Genomic DNA, 23,086 nt, shown 5'->3' with positions numbered 1-23,086 from the left:
GTAATCTAAATATTCATAATAATGAATTTTTTAAATAAATTATTTTTCGTTTTTAAATTGAATACTATATGTCACAAAATGATGATATAGGCCTATAGCTTAAGATATGAAAAGTTGTTCATAATAGTCTCTAAGTAAAAAAAAAAAAAAAGTATAAGTATTTTTATGTTTTGCTTAGAAAAACATTTAAGATATGCATCTATATTGTTAACAGAAATTTTCTTTGGGCATTATGATTATGAGAATTTATCCTTAATTCATATATCTACCAAGATATCTTAGATATTTTAAGAAATATTTGATAATACATTAAAAATCAGAAAGATGCTTTTTGAAAATAAAAATATCTGTGTGTTAATTCATTGTTAGTTAATACTAAAGTTTACTGCATACCCCTATTTTCCTTTCATATAAATTTCAGAATATTTTTCTCAATTCTCCCTACCCATGTACCCAAAAAATATTTTGATTAAGTTTATGTTAAATATATAGAAACCTACATATATGTAAAGTATTGATGTTGGAAAAGAAGAGAATAAGTTTTAAAGTTAAAGGTACAAAAAAGGGTGAAGTAAAGACAATCAGCTTCAAGTTACATGGAAAAAGAAAGAAAAATATTTTAGATAATTAGACTAAAAATTAATGGGAAATTTCCTTTGTCAAAATTCTAGGACATAAATGCCGAGTTAATTATACTATAAAGTATATAAAATTTAAATATAAGTATGATAGTTTTAAAAATGAAAATAAAAGCTATAAATGTAATTGAAACCTAATAGCTTTAGAAGATGCTAAACTGTTGAACAGTAACAAAAATATGCTGTACCAATATATACTCTCACCTGCCATGTGAGCAAGTCCTAGTTGCTTGATATGCTCACCATCCATTGATGTTGTCAGTTCTTTTAACTTTAGCCACTCTTATAGGGGTGTACTGAAGTCTCGTTTTTATTTTAATTTGCCTTTTTCTGATGAGCAATTACGTTAAGCAATTTTTCCTGTTTTGAGCCCCTTCGATATCATCTTTCGTGAAGTGTCTCTTCAAATATTTTGCCTATGTTCTCTCACCTTTTGTTATTATTGATTTGTAGGGATTCTGAATGTGCCTTTATTGGAAATACGTATTACAAAAATCTTCTCCCACATTGTTGTTCCCTTTTCCCTTTGATAAGGGTGTCTTTTGAGAAGCAAAACTTCTTAAATTTTTAAAAATTTTGTGTTGTGGTAAGAACACTTAAACGATATCTACTCTCTTAACAAATTTTTAAGAATACAATACAGTATTGTTAACAATAGAGACAACATCGTACATAGCAGATCTCTAGAACTTATTCATCTTGCATAATTAAGACTTTATTCTCATTGATTAACAACACCCAATTTCCCCTCCCATCGGTCAGTGGCAACCACCGTTCTACTCTCTGCTTCTGTGAGTTGCGCTGTTTTAGATACCTCATATAAGTAGAATCACACAGTTATCTGTCCTTCTGTGACTGGCTTATTTCACTTAGAACACTGTCCTCAAGGTTCATCTATGTTGTCACATATGCAGGATTTCCTTCTTTTTCATAGCTGAACAACATTCCATTCTATGTATATATGACATTTCTTTATCCATTCATCCGTTGATGGACATTTAGTTTGTATCGATATCTTGGCTATTGTAAATAGTGCTGCAATGAACTTGGGAATACTAATATTGCTTTGAGATCCTGATTTTAATTCTTTTGGGAAAATATCCAGAAGTGGGATTACTGGATTATACAGTAATTCTATTTTTAATTTTTAGAGGAATCTCCAAGAGTTTTTCACAGCGAATGCAATATTTTGCATTCCCACCAACAGTGTAAAATTTTTCAACTTTCTCCACATCTTTGCCCACACTTGTTGACTTTTGTTCTTTTGATAATAGCTTTTCTAACAGGCGATACCTCGTTGTGGTTTTGATTTGCATTTCCCTGATGATTAGTGACATTGGTCATCTTTTCATACACCTGATGGCCATTAGTATGGCATTTGGGGAGAAGTGTCTATTCAACTCTTTAGCCCATTTTAGAATCAGGTTATTAGTTTTTTTTAGTATTGACGGTACGAGTTCCTTATATATTTTGGCAATTAACCATTTACCTGATATACGGTTTACAAATATTTACTCCCAATCTGTAGGTTGCCCTTTCACTCTGTTGAAAGTTTCTCTTGCTGTGCAGAAGCTTTTCAGGTTGATGTAGCCCCACTTCTTTATTTTTTGCTTTTGTTGCCTGTACTTTTGGAGTCAATCCAAAAAATCATTGCCAAGGCCAATGTCTTGAAGCTTTTCCCCTATGTTTTCTTCCAGGAGTTTTACAGTTTCAGGTCTTACATTTAAATCTTTAATCCATTTTGAGTTGATTTTTGTGTATCGTTTAGGTAAGAGTCCAATTTCATTTGCATGTGGATATCCAGTTTTCCCAACACCATTTGTTGAAGACACTACCCTTTCCCCATTGTGTATTCTTGGCACCCTTTTCAAAGATCGGCTGACCATGTATGTATGGGTTGATTTCTCGGCTCTCTATTCTGTTCCACTGGTCTTTCTCCTCTTTATACCAGTACCATATTGTTTTAGTTACAGTAGCTTTGCAATATATTTTGAAATCCGCAAGTGTGATGTCTCCAACTTTGTTCTTTCTCAAGATGTTTTGGGTATTTGGGGTCCTTTGTGGTTCCATATGAATTTTAGATTTTATTTTTTTGTATTTATGTGAAAAATGCCATTGGAATTCTGATAGGGATTTCACTGAATTTGTAGATAACTTTAGGTAGTATGGACATTTTAACAATATTAATTCTTTCAATCTATGAATACAGTTGTCTTTCCATTTGTTTGTGTGTTAATTTCTTTTATCAATATCTTGATATCGGTACACAAGTCTTTCACCTTCTTAGTTAAGTTTATTCCTAAGTATTTTATTTTTTTGGATCCTATTGTATATGGAATTGTTTTCTCAATTTTCTTTTCAGATAACTTGCTGTTAGTGTATAGAAATGCAACCGATTATTGCATGTTGATTTTGTAGCCTGCAAGTTGACTAATTTCATTTATTACTTATAGCAACCTTTCTGGCATCTTTAGGGTTTTCTTACCTTATATAAGATAATGCCATCTGCAAACGGAAACAATTTTACTTCTCCCTTTCTGATTTACATGTCTTGTATTTCTTTTTGTTGCCCAATTGCTCTGGATAGAACTTCCAGTACTAGGTTCAATAGATGTGGTGATAGTGGGTATCCTTAACTTGTTCTTGATGTTAGAGGAAAAGCTTTAAGTTTTTCTCTGTTCGGTGAGACATTAGTTGTGAGCTTCTCACATATGGCCATTATTATATTGAGGTAATTTCCTTCTACTCTTAATTTATTGAAATTTTATATCATAAAAATGTTTTTAATTTTGTCAAATGCTTTTTCTGTATCTATTGAGATGATCTTGTCATTTTTATTCTTCATTTTGTTAATGTGGTGTATCACATTGATTAATTTTTGTATGTTGAACCATCCTTGCATCTCTGTGAAATCACTTTGTCATAGGGTATGTTCATTTTAATGTACTGTTAAATTTGGTTTATTGGTATTTTGTTGAGCATTTTGTATCTAATGTTCATCACAAATGAACCTACAGTTTTCTTTTCTTGTGGTGTCCTTGTCTAGCTTTTGGTATCAGAGTAAATGCTGGCCTCATTAAATCAGTTTGGAAGTATTCCCTCCTCTTACAATTTCTTGGAAGAGTTTGAGAAAGACTGGCATTAACTCTTCCTTAAATGTTTGGTAGAATTCACCAGTAAAGCCAATCTGCCCTGGGATTTTCTTTATTGGGAGGTTTTTACTTACTGCTTCAATGTCCTTACTAGTTTTAGATCTGTCCACTTTCTATATCTTCATGATTTAGTCTTGGTAGCTTGTATATTTCTAGGAATTTATTCATTTCTTTTAGGTTTTCTAGTTTGTTGGCATAAAATTGTTCATAGTAATCTTTTATGATCCTTTTTATTTCTGTAGCATCAGTTGTAATGTCTCCTCTCTTATTTCTGATTTTATTAGCCTTCTCTCTTTTTGTGTTAGTCTAGCTAAAGGTTTATTAATTTCATGTTTTAAAAAAACAGTGCTCACTTTTGTTGATTTTTCAATTGCTTTTCTCTTCTTTATTTCATTCATATCTGCTCTAATCTTTATTATGTCCTTCTTTCTAATAACTTTGGGCTTAGTTTGTTGTTCTTTTTCTCATTCCTTGATGTGTAAAGTTAGGTTATTTAAGAGCTTTCTACTTTTTTTAAAATGTAGGCCTTTATTGATAATAAATTTCCCTCTAAGTATTGCTTTTGCAGCATCCTAAGTATTTTGTATGCTGTGTTTCCATTAGCATTTGTTTCAAGACATTTTCTAATTTCCCTTTTGATTTCCTCTTTAACCCATTGGTTGTTCAAGAATTCATTATTAAATTTCCACATATTTGTGAATTTTCTAGTTTTCCTTCTGCTAATGATTTCTAGTTTCATTCCACTGTGGTCAGAAAAGATACCTGGTATGATATGAATTTTCTTAAATTTGTTAAGATTTCTTTTGTGACCTAATACATTATCCACCCTGACAAATAGTCCATGTGCACTGCAGAAGAATATATATTCTGCTGCTGTTGGGTAGGATATTCTGTATATGTCTGTCAGGTCCATTTGGTCTATAGCGTTGTTCAAAGCTTTTATTTCCTCACTGATTTTCTGTGTGGATGTTCTGTCCCTTATCGAATGTGAGGTATTGTATTGCTGTCTATTCTCCACTCAGTCTGTCAATGTTTGCTTTATACATTTAGGTGCTCTGATGTTAGGTGCATATATATTTATAATTATTATCTCTTTCTAGTGAATTAATCATTTTTATCATCATATAATGTAAGTAATGTATTTAATTATTTCTTGTGACAGTTTTTGACTTAATATCTATTTGTCTGATATAAGTATAGCCAACTAGAGTGACTAGTTGCATGCTAGATCAAACTGACATCTCTATTCTCACTGGCCCTCAGACTGCCAGGTCCCATCAGCACTCCAAGACAGGCTAGACAGAAGTCAGACCTCTGGGTAGCCCCCAGAAAAATGTGGGTAATAGATGCATGGTACATCTCTTATCCTTCCCAGAGAAAACCTGGGGTTTTTCATCAACTCATTCTGTGCTGAGCCAGGGCGAGAGGCTATGGGGCCAGCCCAAACCACCATCTCTTTTCTCACTGGCTCCAGGCAGCTATATTAGGGAAGGTCCCATCAGTGCTCCAAGTCAGGCTAGACAGAAGCCAGTCCTCTGGGAAGCCCCTGAAAATGTTGGGGCATTGGTTGCATGATCCACCTCTTTCCCTCCCCAGAAAACTGGGAGCTGGGAGGTTGCCTCCTGATCATATGGCACTGTGCAAGGGGTAGGGATTATGGAAAAAGGGTGTCTTAAATTTCCCTACTGGCTTTGATAATACTTTCATGCTCACATGGGGTTCAAGAACCTCTCACCTAGTTTCCAGATTTCTCACAAAGGAATTTGTCCATGAACTGTTGAATTGGTGTGTTTGTGGAGGGAAGGAAGGCCTAGGGCTTCCTCTTCTGCTTTCTGGCTGACATCACTCTAAAACTTCTTAATTTTAATGAAAACAATTTATCAGTCTTTTCTGATATGGTTAGTTTGTGAGTATGCATGTATCCTCTTTGCAAAATCTTTGCCTAACCCAGGATTATGAAGATGTTTTATTTTGGAAGCTTTATTTTTCACTTAGTTCTATTATCCATCTTGAATTAATTCTTGTTTTTTATATGACGTAGTGGTGAAAGTTTATTTTTCCCACACAGATATATAATTGATCCACCACTATTGTTGAGAAAACCAGCCTTCTCTACACTAAATAGCAGTGGTGCCTTAAAAGTAAATAAGACGCGTGCGTATTACAGGTCTTTTTCTGGACTCCCCATTTTTTTATTGGTCTATTTGTCTATCATTGTTCAGATCCTATATTGTCTTAATTACTTAATGGAAAGTATTGATATCAGATAGTGCAAGTTTTCTAACTTTTTCCTTCATCTTCAAGATTATGTCGACTGTTATAATTCCATCTATTTTCACAAAAATTTTAAAATCAATTTACAATTTTCCATCAAAAATAACGTTGAGATTTTTATTTTAGGATTGCATTGAACAATGGGTCAAATTTTGGAAGAATTTATATCTTAAAATATTGAACACACTATGTTCCTCAATTGATTTAGGTCTTAAAATTCTCACAGTAATATTTTGTATTTCAAGTGTGAATTTCTTACACATCATTTACTGGATATATTCCTATGTATCTCTCTCTCTCTCTCTCTCTCTCTCTCTCTCACACACACACACACACACACACACAAGTATATATAGTTGTATTTTTCAGTTATCATTTTCTAAGGGTTTTTTGCTTGTAATAAAGAATTGAATTTTGTATATTGGTGTTGTATCCAGGCACCTTATTACATTCATTTACTAATTCTAATTATTTTGTAATTTCTTAGAATTTTCTATGTAGGCAGACATATCATCTGCAAACAATGACAGTATTTCATCTTCATTTTCAATCTTTCTAATTTTTTTTTCCTTACCTTATTTTACTGGCAAGGATCACACATAAAATGTTGAAAAGAAAAGCTCATAGCGGACATTCTCTTGATCTCAAGGAGGAATTGTTCACCATTTCACCATTAACTACAATTTTTTTTATGTTTGTGTTTTATTTTTTTTGGATTTTTTTTTTTTTTTTGAGAAAGATTTGCCCTGAGCTAACATCTGTTGCCCATCTTTCTCTTTTTTTCTTTTTTTTCTCCCCAAAGCCCCAATATATAGTTATATATCCTAGTTGTAGGTCCTTCCAGTTCCTCTATGTGGGATGCCACCTCAGCATAGCTTGACAAGTGGTGAGTAGGTTTGCCCCCAAGACCCGAACCGGCGAACCCCGGGCCACAGAGGCGGAGTGTGCGAACTTAACCGCTACACCACCAGGCTGGCCCCTCACCCTTAGCTATACTGTTTGCTGTATTCTTTTTTTTTCAGATTCCCTTTATCACACTGAAACAGCTTCCTTTTATCACTAGTTAACTGGGAATGTTTAGAGTGAAAGGAAATTTTTCTTCCTCTATACAAATGATCATATTTTTTTCCTTCTAGTTTCTCTTAATATTGTGAATTACACTATAGTCGCTTTCTAACTTTAAATCAACCTTTAATTCCTAGATCATCCTTTCCCTCCATGGCTATGATATATTATCCTTTACAATATTAACTGGATTTACTTGGAAATGTTTTGTTTAGAATTGGTGCATCTCTAATTAGAAACTGATCTATAATTTTCCTTTCTAGTAGTGCCTTTGTCAAGTTTTGGTATTAAAATTAGGCTGACCTCATGGAAAAACTTGGGAAATGCTTTTTCTTTTTATATTCTCCAGATGAGTATGGGTAAGGTTGGTATTACTTCTTCCTTAACTATTTGGAGGATGTAATAGTTTGAATTATTGCTTCCAGTTCTTTACTCTTTTCCTGGTATATGATTATTCATCCATGTTTTTTGCCAAGTAACTTTTTAGTACCTCCTATTAGAGTGGGTGGAGCATATAACACACATCCCCTCACTGATGTTGAGTTTGGTATTGTGACTTGTTCGTCCGGTGCAATATAAGATGATGTGATTGAGCAAGTCTTGGCTTAATTTGACTTGGCTCTGATGTTCCTGATGCATGCCATGAAAAGAGTATGCCCAAGTATCAACTTTGTGAGAAAGTTTTAAATTATAGTTGCCAGAACTTTAAAGGATATAGGCATATTCATATTTTCAATTTTTCTCTATTCTATTTTGGGAAAGATACATTTTTGGATGAATATATGTATTCCACATAAAAATTTAAATTTATTGATTTTAAGTTGTTACTAGTATCCTCTCATCTTCTAATGCCCAAAAGATCAAAAATATGCAATTTTCTTACCTGATATTGGTCATTTACATTCTTTCTCTTTTTATTTTGAACTATTGGCTCATTTTCATCAATTACATTAATCTTTACAAAGAATCAGCTTTTGTCTTTGCTGATTTTTTTCTGCTATTTTCCTTTTCATTTATTTCTGCTCTTTATTTAATTATTTCTTTCCATTCACTGTCTTTGAGGGCAATTAGTTCTTCTTTTTGATAGAGATTATAATGGCAAAAAACATATTTGACTGTTCTCTGTCCTGTAATATGCATTTCATTGTGATTAAAAGGATTAAAGTATAGTCTTGCCTGGAGAGTAAAGATACCCCTAATTTTTCTAGAACCTAAAACAGTCTGCCTTGACAATCAGGTTAGGATGGTGACTATCCATACTTAATAATGTTTCTCTTAAAATTAAGAATTCCCTCAGTTCAGATATGTATCTCAACAATCGTTACATGAATATCATAGTCAGTGTGCAACTTTGAATGGCAAAGACGAAAAGAGAACTTGAAAAATAATTTTGGATGCTATATGAATATTCTCTCCTTTTATATTCTATCCATCATTTGGTAAGGGAAAATTTTATATACTGATAATAAAGGGGGAATATCTAATTTTATAAAATGTTGTGTCTGATTATTCCATAGTCTTATCTCTAAATTTACTTTCCCAGATGAACTAAGACAGTGAAATGAATGAAAACTCCAAGGTTCTATCTTGTTAATTGTAATTTTTTCTGAGATAATAGTATAACTATAAGCACATATGGCATCCCTTATATCAGTCCTCTTCTTATGTGGCAGTAAAATGTCATCAAGATATAAGTGCTCCTTACCAATGCTCAAAAAAAAGAAAAGCCACGATTTATGTGCTCATAGATGTTAGTGTGGGTACACAAAAATCACTGCTTCAGTTTAGATCAGAGAGGAGAGGTTGAGATATCATGAAACCAAGTTTTATTGGTTAGTATTATAAAAAAATCTACAATAAGAACCATAAAGAATATTTGGAACAAGTGTTTTGGTTTCAAATTAATAATTCTTAAGAGCTACAATAATTAAAATATACAACGCATAATGATTAATCACATTGTTCTACACTCACCTTTCACTGGAGGATGACTTGCTGCTACTGCTGCTTTCTTCTGACACAGATCTATAAAATTGATAAAATTTATTTTAAAGTGGAGAAATTTTAAAATCTTGAACAATTAAGTGACTATTTGAATGAAGAATGCTCTTCAAAGAAACACAGTGATTCATTAAATGAAATGTCTCCTTCCAAAAAAATAAAAGAAAACACCACCTTGCTTTGTTGATTAACTCCTCTCATCCTCATTTTACATTTATTCAAGTATTTATGTCCTAAGCCCACATTTGTACAGACAGGCTCCCTGATTCTTGGATATCTCTAACTCCTCAGTCAAATTAAGCCAAAACCACAAAGCAGCAGTCAAAAATTTAAATTAATTTTTCTATATATTTTTTTCTTCCTCTTATAACACATACTCATGTCTTCGCTTCCTATCAGTTCTTGGAAGGTAAAGCTAGAGGTAAATTCTTCTGTGGAAAAATACAGTAAACTATGAATAAGGGGCTCAATAATGATGTTTAAATATTTGTGTAACTGATTACAGATAATATTGTGTTCACTTATTAATTTGGTCTACCAAAAAATTTATGATATATTGGAAAACTATTATCTCCGATTTTATAGAGTTATAGAGAATAATTTTAAGAATATAAAGATTAAATCACATGCTTAAGATATCATAGTTTTTACATGCAAGATTTAGGAGTTAAAACCAACTTTTCTGAGGCTAAATGTAATTTTCTCCTCATTTCATGATGCTGTCTCCCATCTCCTGACCTGATATAATGAACTACACATGTAATTTCTAGCTAATAAAATGACTTTACAAATTAGCGGTTTCAATATTTAGGAAAATAAATATTATGGAGCAGGTTCATAGATATTATCTCTAGTTGAAACAGGTGTTCTAATAACATTGTTTACCACTGGCCTGAAAATCACTATCTAAAAAAAATATTTTTTGAAAGTTCCCTTGAAATGCAGTATTACCTATTCTCATGAAGCACAGGACAATATGACTATTTAGACAGAGTCCGTGGACAAAGAGCTGAATAAACCGCCACAACAGCCTTGCCCCCATTTCTCCTCCTAAAGTGATACTGGTGGTAAAATGAATAGTTTTAGTAATGAGTAAAATGAGAAAAAACATGAAAGACACCAAACTGGTTTGAAATGTATCTCTGGGCCTCTCCTCATCTTGCATTACCTACAGTCTTAGATTATTCCTGATGAACATGAATACTTTTATTTTCTTGAGTTACTTAATAAGAGTAAATATATATATACCTCTCAGTTTCAGTTTCCCCTCTGTAGCATTGCTCTTTTATTTTCTTCCACTTTACTAAAAGAGCAGCAGTAATGATGAGCACAGGTACAGAAATGTAGAAAATGAGTTGAAATCGGTGTTTTGGAAGAGTGGGAGATGTTTCCTCCAAGTAACTTTTAGCTAGAAGGAAAAATATCCATTTCAAATTATGTCAGAGACTTTACTAACCAAATGAACAGGTGGAGAGGATATCATTACCAACACTACTCCCAAACACTAAACATTTCATCAATATAAATTATGAATATAATAAAATCCCCAAAAAACTAAATTAACATATAAAATGGGCTGTTACTAGTGCTTTACTGATGTTTTTGAGCTTTCAACCTTCCACCACATGGTGATTTCTTTGGTCGAAGGTAATGTTCTTTCATGAAGCGCATGTTTAATACTTGCAAACATTTTTTCAATTCCTTTCTGATACAGCTGCTCCAAAGCTCAAACATGTGTATGACAAAGAGTATTGGGATTGTACCTATACACCAGAATTAAATCTGGGAAGTGGACCTATGCACCATTCATCAAGCCGTGCTGAGGTGGCATCCCACATAGAAGTACTGGAAGGATGTACAACTATGACATACGAATATGTACTGGGGCTTTGGGGAGAAAAAAAGGAAAAAAGGAGGAAGATTGGCAACAGATGTTAGCTGAGGGCCAATCTTCCTTAAAAAAAGAAGAAAAGAAAAATGAAAGAGAATGATCCCTGAGGTTGATTCACAGATCATCAGGGCTTCCTCTCCCATCACAGGCCTAGGGACTGTCTCCCTCTTGGTTTCAGAGGGTGAGGCCTTCTCCTTGGTTTCTGCTAGCCAGGCTGCCCCAGCCCAGGGCCTCAGGGATGGAGCTGCTGCAAAGAGTTGTATGGGCAAGGTCTCTACCCAGAGCCAAAGGGGTGGGGTAGATGTTACCTAGGGCTGTGGGGTGATGCTGTCCTCCATGGGTCTGGGGGACAGAACATAAAGCCAAGAGGATTACTCTCAAACCTTAAAATCTAATGCAATTTGCAAGCTAGGTGTTGTATTTACTAGGATCTGTCGCCTCTTCCTTCTTCCCAATTTCTCTCTTTTGGAATGCAAATGTCTATCCTACACCTGTCTCACGACTGTTTTTTAGAAGCACATAGCTCTTCTGATTTCACAGGTTCACACTTGGAGAGGAACTTTGCCTCAGGATGAATCATACTTCACGTCTCATCCATACCTGATTTAGGCGACACTTAGATGAAACTTTGTGTTTGGAATTGGCGCTGAAATGGGTAAGACTTTTGGAGCTGTTGAGATGAGATGAATGTATTTTGCATACCAGGAGGACATAAATTTGAGGTGGTCATAGGATGGAATGTTATGGATTGAATTGCATTCCCCCAAAATTCAAAGCCCTAACCCCCAATGTGATGGTATTTGGAGATGAGGCTTTGGGGAGATAATTAGGGTTAAGTAAGGTTTTAATGGTGGGATCTGATGAAACTTATCTTCTTAAAAGAGGAGGAGGAGAGACCAGAGAGTTCTCTGTCTTCACACACACAGAGGAAAGGCCATCTGCAAGCCAGGAAGAGAGCTTTCAACAGAACCCAATTTGCCAGCAACTTGATAATGGGTTTCTCGGCTCTACAACTGTGAGAAAACAAATTTCTACCGTTTAAGACATCCACTCTGTGGTATTTTGTTATGCAGCCCAAGCAGACTAATACAGTGTGTTTTCATGAAAGAATACATGAGGTCATTTTTTCCCCAGGGCATCCCTTGAAGGGAGAAATAGTGGTGGAACTCCTGTTAAAACTTTCCTTCCCAGCAACATTCACTACCTAATAGTCTAAAAAACTTCAGGCTACAACACAAGAGGTTTAGTATTAAAAAAATCTTTAAAGGTGATATAAGAAACAATATGATCAGTTCAACAGATACGATCCACATATTTAATAAAACCAAAAAGACATTCCTGATTTTAAATAAAATTGGAAGAGATAAATATTTTCTAAACAAGATAAACATAACGAATCAAAAGCAGCAAGCTTTTCATGATAAAATATTAGAGGTTTTCCTTGGTGTAAAGTAATAACCTCTCTCATGATTAGTTCTTTTTATTCTGAATGGATTATCTAACACAATTACGAGATGGGGGAGGGACATTAACTAAAGAAGAGGAAAGAGAGGGAAATTATTATTATTAAAAAGATATGGCAAAATTATTATTAATTGCAGTTACATCATTTAAAAAACATCAACTGCCCCAAAAATCAACGAAAAGACTTTTGAAAATAGTGATAGTCCATCGACAAAATGTATGCACAAAAATCAGTAGGCTTCCTATATGTAAAAGGTAGCAAATTAAAAATACAATGACAGAAAGATCTTCTGATATGAATTTTCAACAAAACAATAACATTCTGAAAAGGAAAAGAGTAATTTCTGATCTATAGATCCTGCAATACCTCTACAGAGACCAAACCACAATGAGTTATCACTTTACACCCATTAGGATGGCTACTCTAAAAAATAAAATAAAATAACAAGTGTTGATGAGGATGTAGAGAAATCCCTTGTGCATTGCTGGTGGGAATGTAAAACGATGCATCCTCTATGGAAAACAGTATGGTGGTTCCTCAAAAAATTAAACATATAATTACCATATTATCCAGTAATTCCACGTCTAGGTATATACCCAAAACAATTGAAAGCATGGACTCAAACTGATATTTGTGCACCCATGTTCACAGCAGCATTACTCACAATAGCTAAAACTTGGAAGCAACCCAAGTGTCCATCAACACATGAATGGATAAACAAAATGTGATATATACATGCAATGGAATATTATTCAGCCTTAAGAAGGAATGAAATTTTGTCACATGCTGCAACATGGATGACCTTTAAAGACATTACATCAAGTGAAAGAAGCTAGACACAAAAGGACAAATACTGTATGATTCCATTTATAGGAGGTATCTGGAGCAGGCAAATTCATAAAGACAGAAAGTAGAATGGTAGTAGACGGGGATTGGGGGAAAGGGGAATGAGGAGATATTGTTTAACAGATACAGAGTTTCAGATTTTCAAGATGAAAAGAGCTCTGGAGATGGATGGTGGTTGCACAACAATGTACAACAATGTACTTAATGCCACTGAATTGTACACGTAAAAAATAGTTAAAAAGGTAAATTTTATGTTCTGCGTATTTTACAATTAAACATACATATGTAAATATGTGTTGTGTTATAAAAGATCAAAAATATTAGCAGAATAGATTGCTAAGCATGATGAAACAGCAATACACAGAAGAATTATAAATTTCCTGCAACCATAAGGTAAATAGGAAGCCTCATGAAATTGAAGAAATGCAAGTGGAATTTTTTTTCACTATTAGCTTGTCACAGATTAAAAAGGTTGATAATACTGACTGAAAATCAGGAATAATATATAGTATTAGTGGTAATTTCTGGGGTTAGGATTACATCAAAATTATTGAAAAAAATTATGAGATTAAAATATACTCTTTAGGTATCAAGTAGACAAAAATATATGAGGATTTATATTCTAGAATATGCTAATTCAAATAGGTAACTCACAAACAAACATACACACACACATATATATGTATACATTCAATTATGCATATATGTTTGTTTATGTAGTTAGAGCTATATATATATATATATACTGTAAAAACAGATTATACATTATTTGAAAATATCCAAGAAAGTTAACAAAAGTTGTAATGTACTGGCAACAAATAAGGCCATCATAAATTCTATAATTTGAGGTTTTTCCAGATCATATTCTGTTAACATAAGTTAGTGATATTCAAAATAAATAGAACAAGAATATAAAACAAACCTGGACTCCCTGGGACCACCTTGCCTCTCAAACTCTTTATGCCTCCAAAACGCATTCAGCATCACAAGGGCTTCTCCCACATTGAGCCCAGGGCTCATCAAGGGAAGCCCAGGGCTTCCTTGACCGAGTCCAGGGCACCAGAAGGGACCATTTTGGGACAGAACATGCAGCCAGATGGCACATCAGCCCAGTGCTTTCAGGGTAGGCCTACAGGCCCCAGAATACAGCTGAGGAAGACAGAGCCTACGGAAGCTGACTAAAGAAAACTAGTTGCATTGGAAGGTTTCCTCTGATCCCCAGCTCAGGTGCTGTCATCCTACTGTCATTTGGACCTAGGGTAACCAACCTATGAAGGTTCACCTGGGACTGTCCTGGGGTCATACGAAAATCTCACATACTGAGGAATCCATTACCGGGACGGGAAATTTTCTGAGTTTTGGCAACTGGTTTGGAAGGCTGGAGGAGAAGAATAAAATCCATATTGAAGCTAACAAAAGCAAGGACTAAAAGCAGCATTATTTTGGTGTCAAATGAATACAGCATAGATTATCTGTAGTTGTTGCCAATGTTTTTAACTCTGACTGCTGATGTTCACAATTGTGATTTGTGGTTCACTCAGAATGATGTGACTTAAGTGTGCAAGCTAAAGGTGTTGAAATCATTAGTGTTAATAGTCCATCTTTGACTTAGTCTGGAGATTAACTGTCGTGTTTGGTGTAAAGATAGTGCTAATTTAATTTTTTCATATTGTCAATATTGTAATCTTGGTTTATAAAAGCTCAAATAATGAAAATCAGAATGATTAAAATACTGACACCAACACGACCCAGACATCACTGAACAAAAAGGCAAAATGACTGTTTTTACCAACAGATGGAAGGACACATACAACTGGATTGGGATGTAAATAACCAAAACAGAGCATATGGCACAACACACCAAAAATAATTTATACCCAGAAATAAACCCACACATATATGGCCAATTAGTTTATGATGAAGGAGCCAAGAATATACAATGGGGAAAGGACCATCTCTTCAATAAATGGTGCTGGGAAAACTGGACAACCACAAGCAAAAGAATGAAACTGGACCACTATCTTACACCATACACAAAAATTAACTCAATATGAATTAAAGACTTGAACGTAAGACTTGGGACCATAAAGCTCCTAGAAGAAAACATAGGTGGTAAGCTCCTTGACATTGATCTTGGTGATCATTTTTGAATCAAACATGAAAAGCAATGGCAACAAAAGAAAAAATAAATGGGACTACATTCAAACTACAGGGCTTCTACACAGCAAAGTAAACCATCAACAACAAAAAAAGACAACCTACTGGATGGAAGAAAATATTTGCAAACCCAGTTCCCTTCCCATCCTCCTCCTCCTCACACTACAGTAGTGGAGCTTCCGATGCAGGTGATCCCAGATGTGGCAGAGGTGTGAGCCCTCTCTGTACCCTCAGCAGTAAAATCAGCAACTGTAGCAATATCAGCAACCATAAGGCATCAGTGACCCCCAAAGACAAAGGCAGCAATGATGAGACTACTGGTGATACCCCTAACAGATGTGTTGGAGGGTGGAAAGTACCAACCCTCAAATATAGCCAGAGGTGTTCAGGTAAGAGAAACCAAAAACTAGTGCTATATTTCTATCTCAATACAAAAAGACCTTCTCCAAGATACAGGATAATAAACTGTCAAAAGTTGATGACAAAGAAAGAATATTAAAGGCAGCCAGGGGAAAAAAAAACAATAACCTACAAGGGAATTCCCATTAGGTTATCAGTAGATTTCTCAGCAGAATCTCTATAGGTCAGAGAGAGGGGGTTGATATATTCAAAATATTGAAAGATAAAAACTGTCAGCCAAGAATATTCTATCCATCAAAGTTATCCTTCAGATATGAAGGAGAAATAAAGGTTTCCTAAGACAAACAAAAGCTGAGGGAGTTCATTGCCACTATACATGCCCTGCAAGAAATGTTGAAGGAGTTCTCCTACCCAAAATGAAAAGGCAAACATATACAAAGCTTTCAGCAAGGTAACAGAGAGAAAGAATCAGAAAATTGCAACTCTATATCGGAATAGGCTAATAAACACTTAATTATAACATAAAGGTTAAAAGTAAAGGAAGCATTAAAAGTAACTATAACCACTTCAGTTTGGTAATGAATTCACAACATAAAGAGGGAAAATTGGTGACAACAAAAACACAGAGGAGGAAGTGGAAAATGATGCAACCAGTACTGGCAAATGAAGAATAGATGCTATCAGCAGAAAAAATAACTACCTTACCTAGGAGACCTTTTATACAAACCTCACAGTAACCACAAGACAAAAGTTCAGAACAGAGACATAAAATATAAAAAAAGAGGAAACTGAGAAAAAAAATCACAAAAAAGCCACCAAACTTAAATGGCATACAGAAACACAAAGAAGAAATAAAGTAATGAAAATATTGAGAAACGAGAAAACAAAAGGTAAAATGGCAGTATTAAGTCCTTATATATTAATAATCACCCTAAATGTAAATGGATTGATATCACCAATCAAAAGACAGAATGGTTACATGGATTAAAAAGCAAGACCCAATAATATGCTGCCTCCAGGAGATCCACCTCAGCTCTAAAGACAAACACAGGCTCAAAGTGAAGGGATGGAATATGAAACTCTGAGAAAGCGGCAACCAAAAGAAAGCAGATGCAGCCATACTTATATCAGACAAAATAGACTTCAAGCCAAAAAAGATAAAAAGTGATTGGGGCCAGCCTGGTGGCATAGTGGTTAAATTCACATGCTCCACTTCAGTGGCCAGGAGTTCGCAGGTTGACCTATACACCACTCATCAAGCCATGCTGTGGTGGCGTCCCACATACAAAACAGAGGAAGGGCACATATGTTAGCTCAGGGCCAATCTTCCTCTCCAAAAAAAAAAGATAACAAGTGACAAAGATAGACATTATATAATAATAAAGGAGACATTCCATCATGAAGACGTAACATTTATTAACATATATGCACCTAACATAGGAACACCAAAATATATAAAGAAACTATTAACAGACCTAAAGGGAGAAATTGACAGCAACACAATAATAATAGGGAACTTGAATATCCCACTTACATCAATGGATATATCATCCAGGCAGAAAGTCAACACGGAAACAGTGGCCTTAAATGAAACATTAGGCAAGGCGCACTTCATATATATGTAGAGAATATTCCATCCACAAGCAGCAGAATCCACATTCTTCTCAAGCGCACATGGAACATTCTAAAGGATAGATCATATGCTTGGAAATAAAACAAGTCTCAATAAATATAAGAACATTGAAATCATATCAAGCATCTTTTCTGACCACAATGGTATGAGACTAGAAATCAACTACAAGAAGAAACTGGAAAAGCAATAAATATGTGGAGTTTAAAAACATGCTACTGAACAACTATTGGATAAATGAAGAAATCAAAGGAGAAATCAAAAAATACCTGGAGACAAATGAAAATGAAAACATGATATACCAAAATCTATGGGATGCAGTAAAAGTGGTACTAAGAGAGAAGATTATAGCAATACAGGCCTACCTCAGGAAACAAGATAAATCTTAAACTGTCTAACATTACACATAGGGGAACAAGAAACATAAGAAAAAAACATAGCCTAAAGTCAGTAGAAGGAAGGCAAAAATAAAATTCAGAGGGACCAGCCTGGTGGTGTAGCAGTTAAGTGCTCATGCTCCGCTGCAGTGGCCTGGGGTTTGCAGGTTCAGATCCTGGGCACGGGGCCGACACACCACTTGTCAAGCCATGCTGTGGCGGCATCCCATATAAAGTAGAGGAAGGTGGGCACAGATGTTAGCTCAGGGCCAATCTTCCCAGAAAAAAGAGGAGGATTGGCATCAATGTTAGCTCAGGGCTGATCTTTCTCACCGAAAAAAAAAAAAAAAAAATGAAAGAGGACAACTTACAATGGATACCACAGAAATACCACAGAAATATTTATGTGTAATACAAATAAAAGAATACTATGAAAAAATATATGCCAACAAATTGGATTACCTAGAAGAAATGGATAAATTCTTAGAATCATACAACCTCTCAAAACTAAATCAAGAGGAAACAGACAATCAGAATAGACCAATCACTAGTAAGGAGATTGAAACAGTAATGAAAAACCTCCCAAAAAACAAAAGTTCAGGACCAGATGGTTGCTCTGGTCTATTCTACCAAACATTCGAATAGGATTTATTACCCATCCTTCCCAAACTCTTCCAAAAAATTGAAGAGGAGGGTATGCACTCTAATTCATTTTAAAAGGCCAACATTACCCTGATACCAAAACCAGACAAGAACAACACAAAAAAGAAAATTACAGGCCAATATCACTAATGAACATAGACGCAAAAATCCTCAACAAAATATTAGCAAATTGAATACAATACTTTAAAAGGATCATACACCATGATTATGTGTGACTTATTCCAGGGTTGCAAGGATGGTTCATCATCTACAAATCAATCAACATGATACATTACATTAACAAAATGAAGAATGAAAATCACATGATCATCTCAATAAATGCAGAGAATACATTTGACAAGATTCACCATCGATTTATGGTAAAAACTCTGAATAAAATGGGTATAGAAGGAAACTACCTCAAGGTAATAAAGACCATATATGACAAACCCACAGCTAACATCACACTCAATGGTGAAAACCTGAAAGCTATCCCTGTAGGAACAGGAAAAACACAAGGATGCCCACTTGCACCACTCTTATTCAACATAGCATTGGAAGTCCTAGCCAGAGCAATTAGGAAAGAAAAAGAAAATGTATCCAAATTGGAAAAGAAGAACTAAAACGTTCACTGTTTGCAGATGACATAATTTTAAACTTAGAAAACCCTAAATAATGCACCAAAAAACTATTAGAAACAATAAACGAATACAGTAAATTTGCAGGGTACAAAATCAACATACAAAAATTAGTTGTCTTTCTATACACTAAGAATGAACTAGCAGAAAGAGAATTCAAGAAAACAATCCACATCACAATCACAACAAAAAGAATAAAACACCTAGGAATAAATTTAACCAAGGTGGTGAAAGATCTGTACACCGAAAACTACGAAATATTGTTAAAAGAAATCAAAGAAGATACAAAGAAATAGAAAGATATTCCATGCCCGTGGACTGGAAGAATTACCATAGTTAAAATGTCCATATTACCTAAAGGAATCTACAGATTCAATGCAATCCCTATGAAAATCCCAACAACATTTGCCATAGAAATAGAATAAAGAATTCTAAAATTTATATGGAACAGAAAAGACCCCAAATAGCCAAAGCAACCATGAGAACAAAGAACAAAGCTGGAGGCATCACACTCCCTGATTTCAAAATGTACTACAGAGCTATAGTAATAAAAACAGAATTGTACTGCAGAAGGACTGATACACTGATCAATGGAACAGAATTGAGAGCCCTGAAATAAACCTACACATTTATGGACAGCTAATTTTCAACAAAGGAGCCAAGAACATACAATGGAGAGAGTAACATCTCTTCAATAAATGGTGTTGGGAAAACTGGACAGCCACATGCAAAAGAATGAAAGTATACCACTGTTTTACACCACATGCAAAAATTAATTCAAAATGGATTAAAGAGTTGAATGTCAGATCCGAAACTATAAAACTCCTAGAAGACAACATAAGCCGTATGGTCTTTGACATTGGTCTTACCAGTATCTTTCTGGATATATCTCCTCAGGCAAGGTAAACAAAAGAAAAAATAAACAAATGGAAGTACATCAAACTAAATAGTTCCTGCATGGCAAAGGAAACCATCCACAAAGCGAAAAGACAACCTACCAGTTGGGAGAAGACATTTGCAAATCATATATCTGATAAGTGATTAATATCCAAAGTATATAAAGAATCATACAACTCAACAACAAAAAACAAACAACTCGATTAAAAACTGGGCAAAGGATATGAATAGACATTTTTCCAAAGAAGATATACAGATGGTCAACAGGCAGATGAAAAGATGTTCAACATCACTAATTATTAGGGAAATGCAAACCTAAACCACAATGACATATCATCTCATGCCCGTGAGAATGGCTATTATTAAAAAGGCAAGAAATAACAAACGTTGGTGAGGATGTAGAGAAAAGGGAACACTTGTACACCATTGGTACAAATGTAAACTGGTGCAGACACTATGGAAAACAGTATGGAGATTCCCCCAAAAATTAAAAATAGAACTATCATATGATCCAGCTATCTCACTTTTGGGTATTCCTCCAAAGATTATGAAAACAGTAATTTGAAAAGATACATGCACCCCTATCTTCACTGCAGCATTACTTACAATAGCCAAGACAGAAACAACTTCATTGCCCATTGAAGGATGAATGGATAAAGATGTGGCATATATATACAATGGAATACTACCCAGTCATAAAAAAGATGACACCTTGCCATTTGCAACAACATGGATGGACCTTGAAGGTATTATGCTAAGCGAAATAAGTCAGACCGAGAAAGACAATTATCATATGATTTCACTCATATGTGGAAGATAAAAAATAAATACACACATAGATACAGAGAACAGACTGGTGGTTACCAGAGGGGAATGGGGGTGGGGGGAGGGTGAAAGAGGTAAAGGGGGACATTTGTATGGTCACGAGGGGAAATAAACTTTTGGTGGTGAACACGATGTAGTGTATACAGAAGTCGAAATATAATGATGCACACTGGAAATGTATATAATGTTATAAACCAATGTTACCTCAACAAAAAAAAGAAGAAGAAAATATAGTAAGATAGCCTGCAAAATTTAAATATGCAGTTAAGAGTTTTTAAAAAGAGATAAAATAAATTGTTGTATCAGATAACATATTATAAAATATTGTTACATTTTTGCTCATATATATTTTTAATTGGTTGACTATGAACTACTATCAATTGACACTGTTAACTAGTAATATTTTTGTTTTGCTTAAATAATAGCATTTATGTAACAGAAAAGTAAACAATACAGAATAATACATAATTTCAAATAAATATTTATTTTCCATATATTTATGTGAAAATAATACATGTGTATAATTATATGTTACACGTTAAATTATTATGTTCCTTTTTTTGGTCTGATACACAGTCTGATACTGCTGTGCATTAGCTCTCTAAAAAGTTGGTTACCCTAAGTATGCCTCTCCCCTAGTATACAAGCTACAGGTAAGCCTGCCCAGGAATTTCATTATTTATTTTCCTCAAAAGAAAAGGGCTTAAGGGTGGACGGCCCTCCTCTGCTCCTGGGGTATTTTAGGTGGGCCCCAATACCTTCTGGAACCAGGGAGTATCCCCCAGCTGTTCCTGGTCTCATCCAGGCCTGCTTAATCTCAAAATACTACTCGGGAACCCCACGGGGGAGATTCTAAAGAGGACATTTCAAAAGACGAGATCAGAGCCTTTAAAATGCAAGAGAAAGAAATAAAAGATATCCCGAAAGAGTCTAGTGGCATTAATATAACAATGACTACTATTTTAAACGAGGACTATATGAAACAATCCAATTAACCGGTAAAATTATATGCACCGGAATTTCTACTTTTAAAATTGCCTAACATTGGGTATACTTTTTGTTAGCAAACCATGTCATTGTTGCTATAGAAAGAACAGCACAAACTTATACTGGCTTAGATTTTTTAAAATCTTATAAATAAAATAAAACTGTATTTGTTGACATTAGTTGCTTTGTAATGTAGCTTGGAACCTACACTTTAATTTATTCTCTTAGATATTGTCATGGATTAATAAAATTTTTAAGACACTAACCAGTTTTAATCTCGTGTCCATCATCGATACTTCCAAATTCTCCTTTCTTTGGCTGGCAGTTAGGAGGAACAAACCCGTCTTTACAATGGCAGTGGTTAAAATTGTTGCAAATCTGGAATAATCCGAAAATAAAACAATTGTTTATGTACAAAGATCATTTTCAAGAGAGACCAATGAATACACTTCATTTATTTAACAGAGAATTTATCCATTCCAGATAATTTATCTTAAATAGACAAATTCAACAAGTTTTTCTTTGAAATTGTCCATACTTTAGAAAGTATATCTAGCTTCTGTTGCCAAATCAATTTTTTGTTTGAATTCTTTCAATTCTCATCACAGCTAGACCCAAATACTGGCAATTACCAGTAACATGCCACTAATTATCATTTACTTGCTAGCTTCACAGAACAGCCCAGACTAAATTAAGGGGCAAGACTAGCAAGAAAATTCTAATAACCTTTATTTACCAGTTTCTGCCTTCTCTCTGCAAAAAGAACATCATTTTAGTTATAATGTAACACATGACGCTTATAGCGTAACCATCCCACATATTTACCAAACACTTTATACAACCAGAATCATCTTAAATGTTTCTACTTTACCTCTCTAATAAATAGTTCCACAAGATTTCTTAAGAAAATAAGATTGAAGCTATAAATTACAGACTATTAATGACATCAAGCAGCATGAAAATGATAAAAAACAATCATTCAAATAATTATTTTAAGTCTCCAAACTGTTTATTGAATTGTTCAAAGCATGTTGCTTAAAATGAAAATTGAAATTACTTACTCCATTGTTATTGCAATGTCTAGAAGAATCGCACGCCCTAAAATCGATCCGATGTCGAACCTCTACACAGGCATAGTGGTAACAAAACTAAAACAAAGCAAAAAGAAATGAAAAATAAAGTCAGTTGAACCATCAGATTGTGTGCATGCATAATACATAAGAAAAATTCAAGAAAATTCC

The 23,086-nt window shown here is 34.4% G+C and overlaps 1 protein-coding gene across 4 annotated transcripts in view; it reads right to left on the bottom strand.

Annotated features, from left to right (window-relative positions):
• Positions 1-23,086, bottom strand: part of LOC131394054 (disintegrin and metalloproteinase domain-containing protein 5-like) — a 601,035-nt gene that overhangs the window by 1,512 nt on the left and 576,437 nt on the right. For all 4 annotated transcript variants that reach the window (XM_058525261.1, XM_058525262.1, XM_058525263.1 and 1 more), the window contains 4 exons: positions 22,907-22,993; positions 22,112-22,223; positions 10,379-10,538; positions 9,104-9,154 (listed from right to left, as the gene is read on the bottom strand). In XM_058525261.1, coding sequence (XP_058381244.1) covers positions 9,104-9,154; positions 10,379-10,538; positions 22,112-22,223; positions 22,907-22,993 — 410 coding nt within the window. The remainder of the gene's footprint in view (positions 1-9,103; positions 9,155-10,378; positions 10,539-22,111; positions 22,224-22,906; positions 22,994-23,086) is intronic.

Source organism: Diceros bicornis, chromosome 29 (assembly GCF_020826845.1).
Source record: "Diceros bicornis minor isolate mBicDic1 chromosome 29, mDicBic1.mat.cur, whole genome shotgun sequence".
Classification (NCBI taxonomy): domain Eukaryota; kingdom Metazoa; phylum Chordata; class Mammalia; order Perissodactyla; family Rhinocerotidae; genus Diceros; species Diceros bicornis.
Note: the sequence above shows the minus strand (reverse complement) of the source record. Positions and strands in the feature narration are given on the sequence as shown.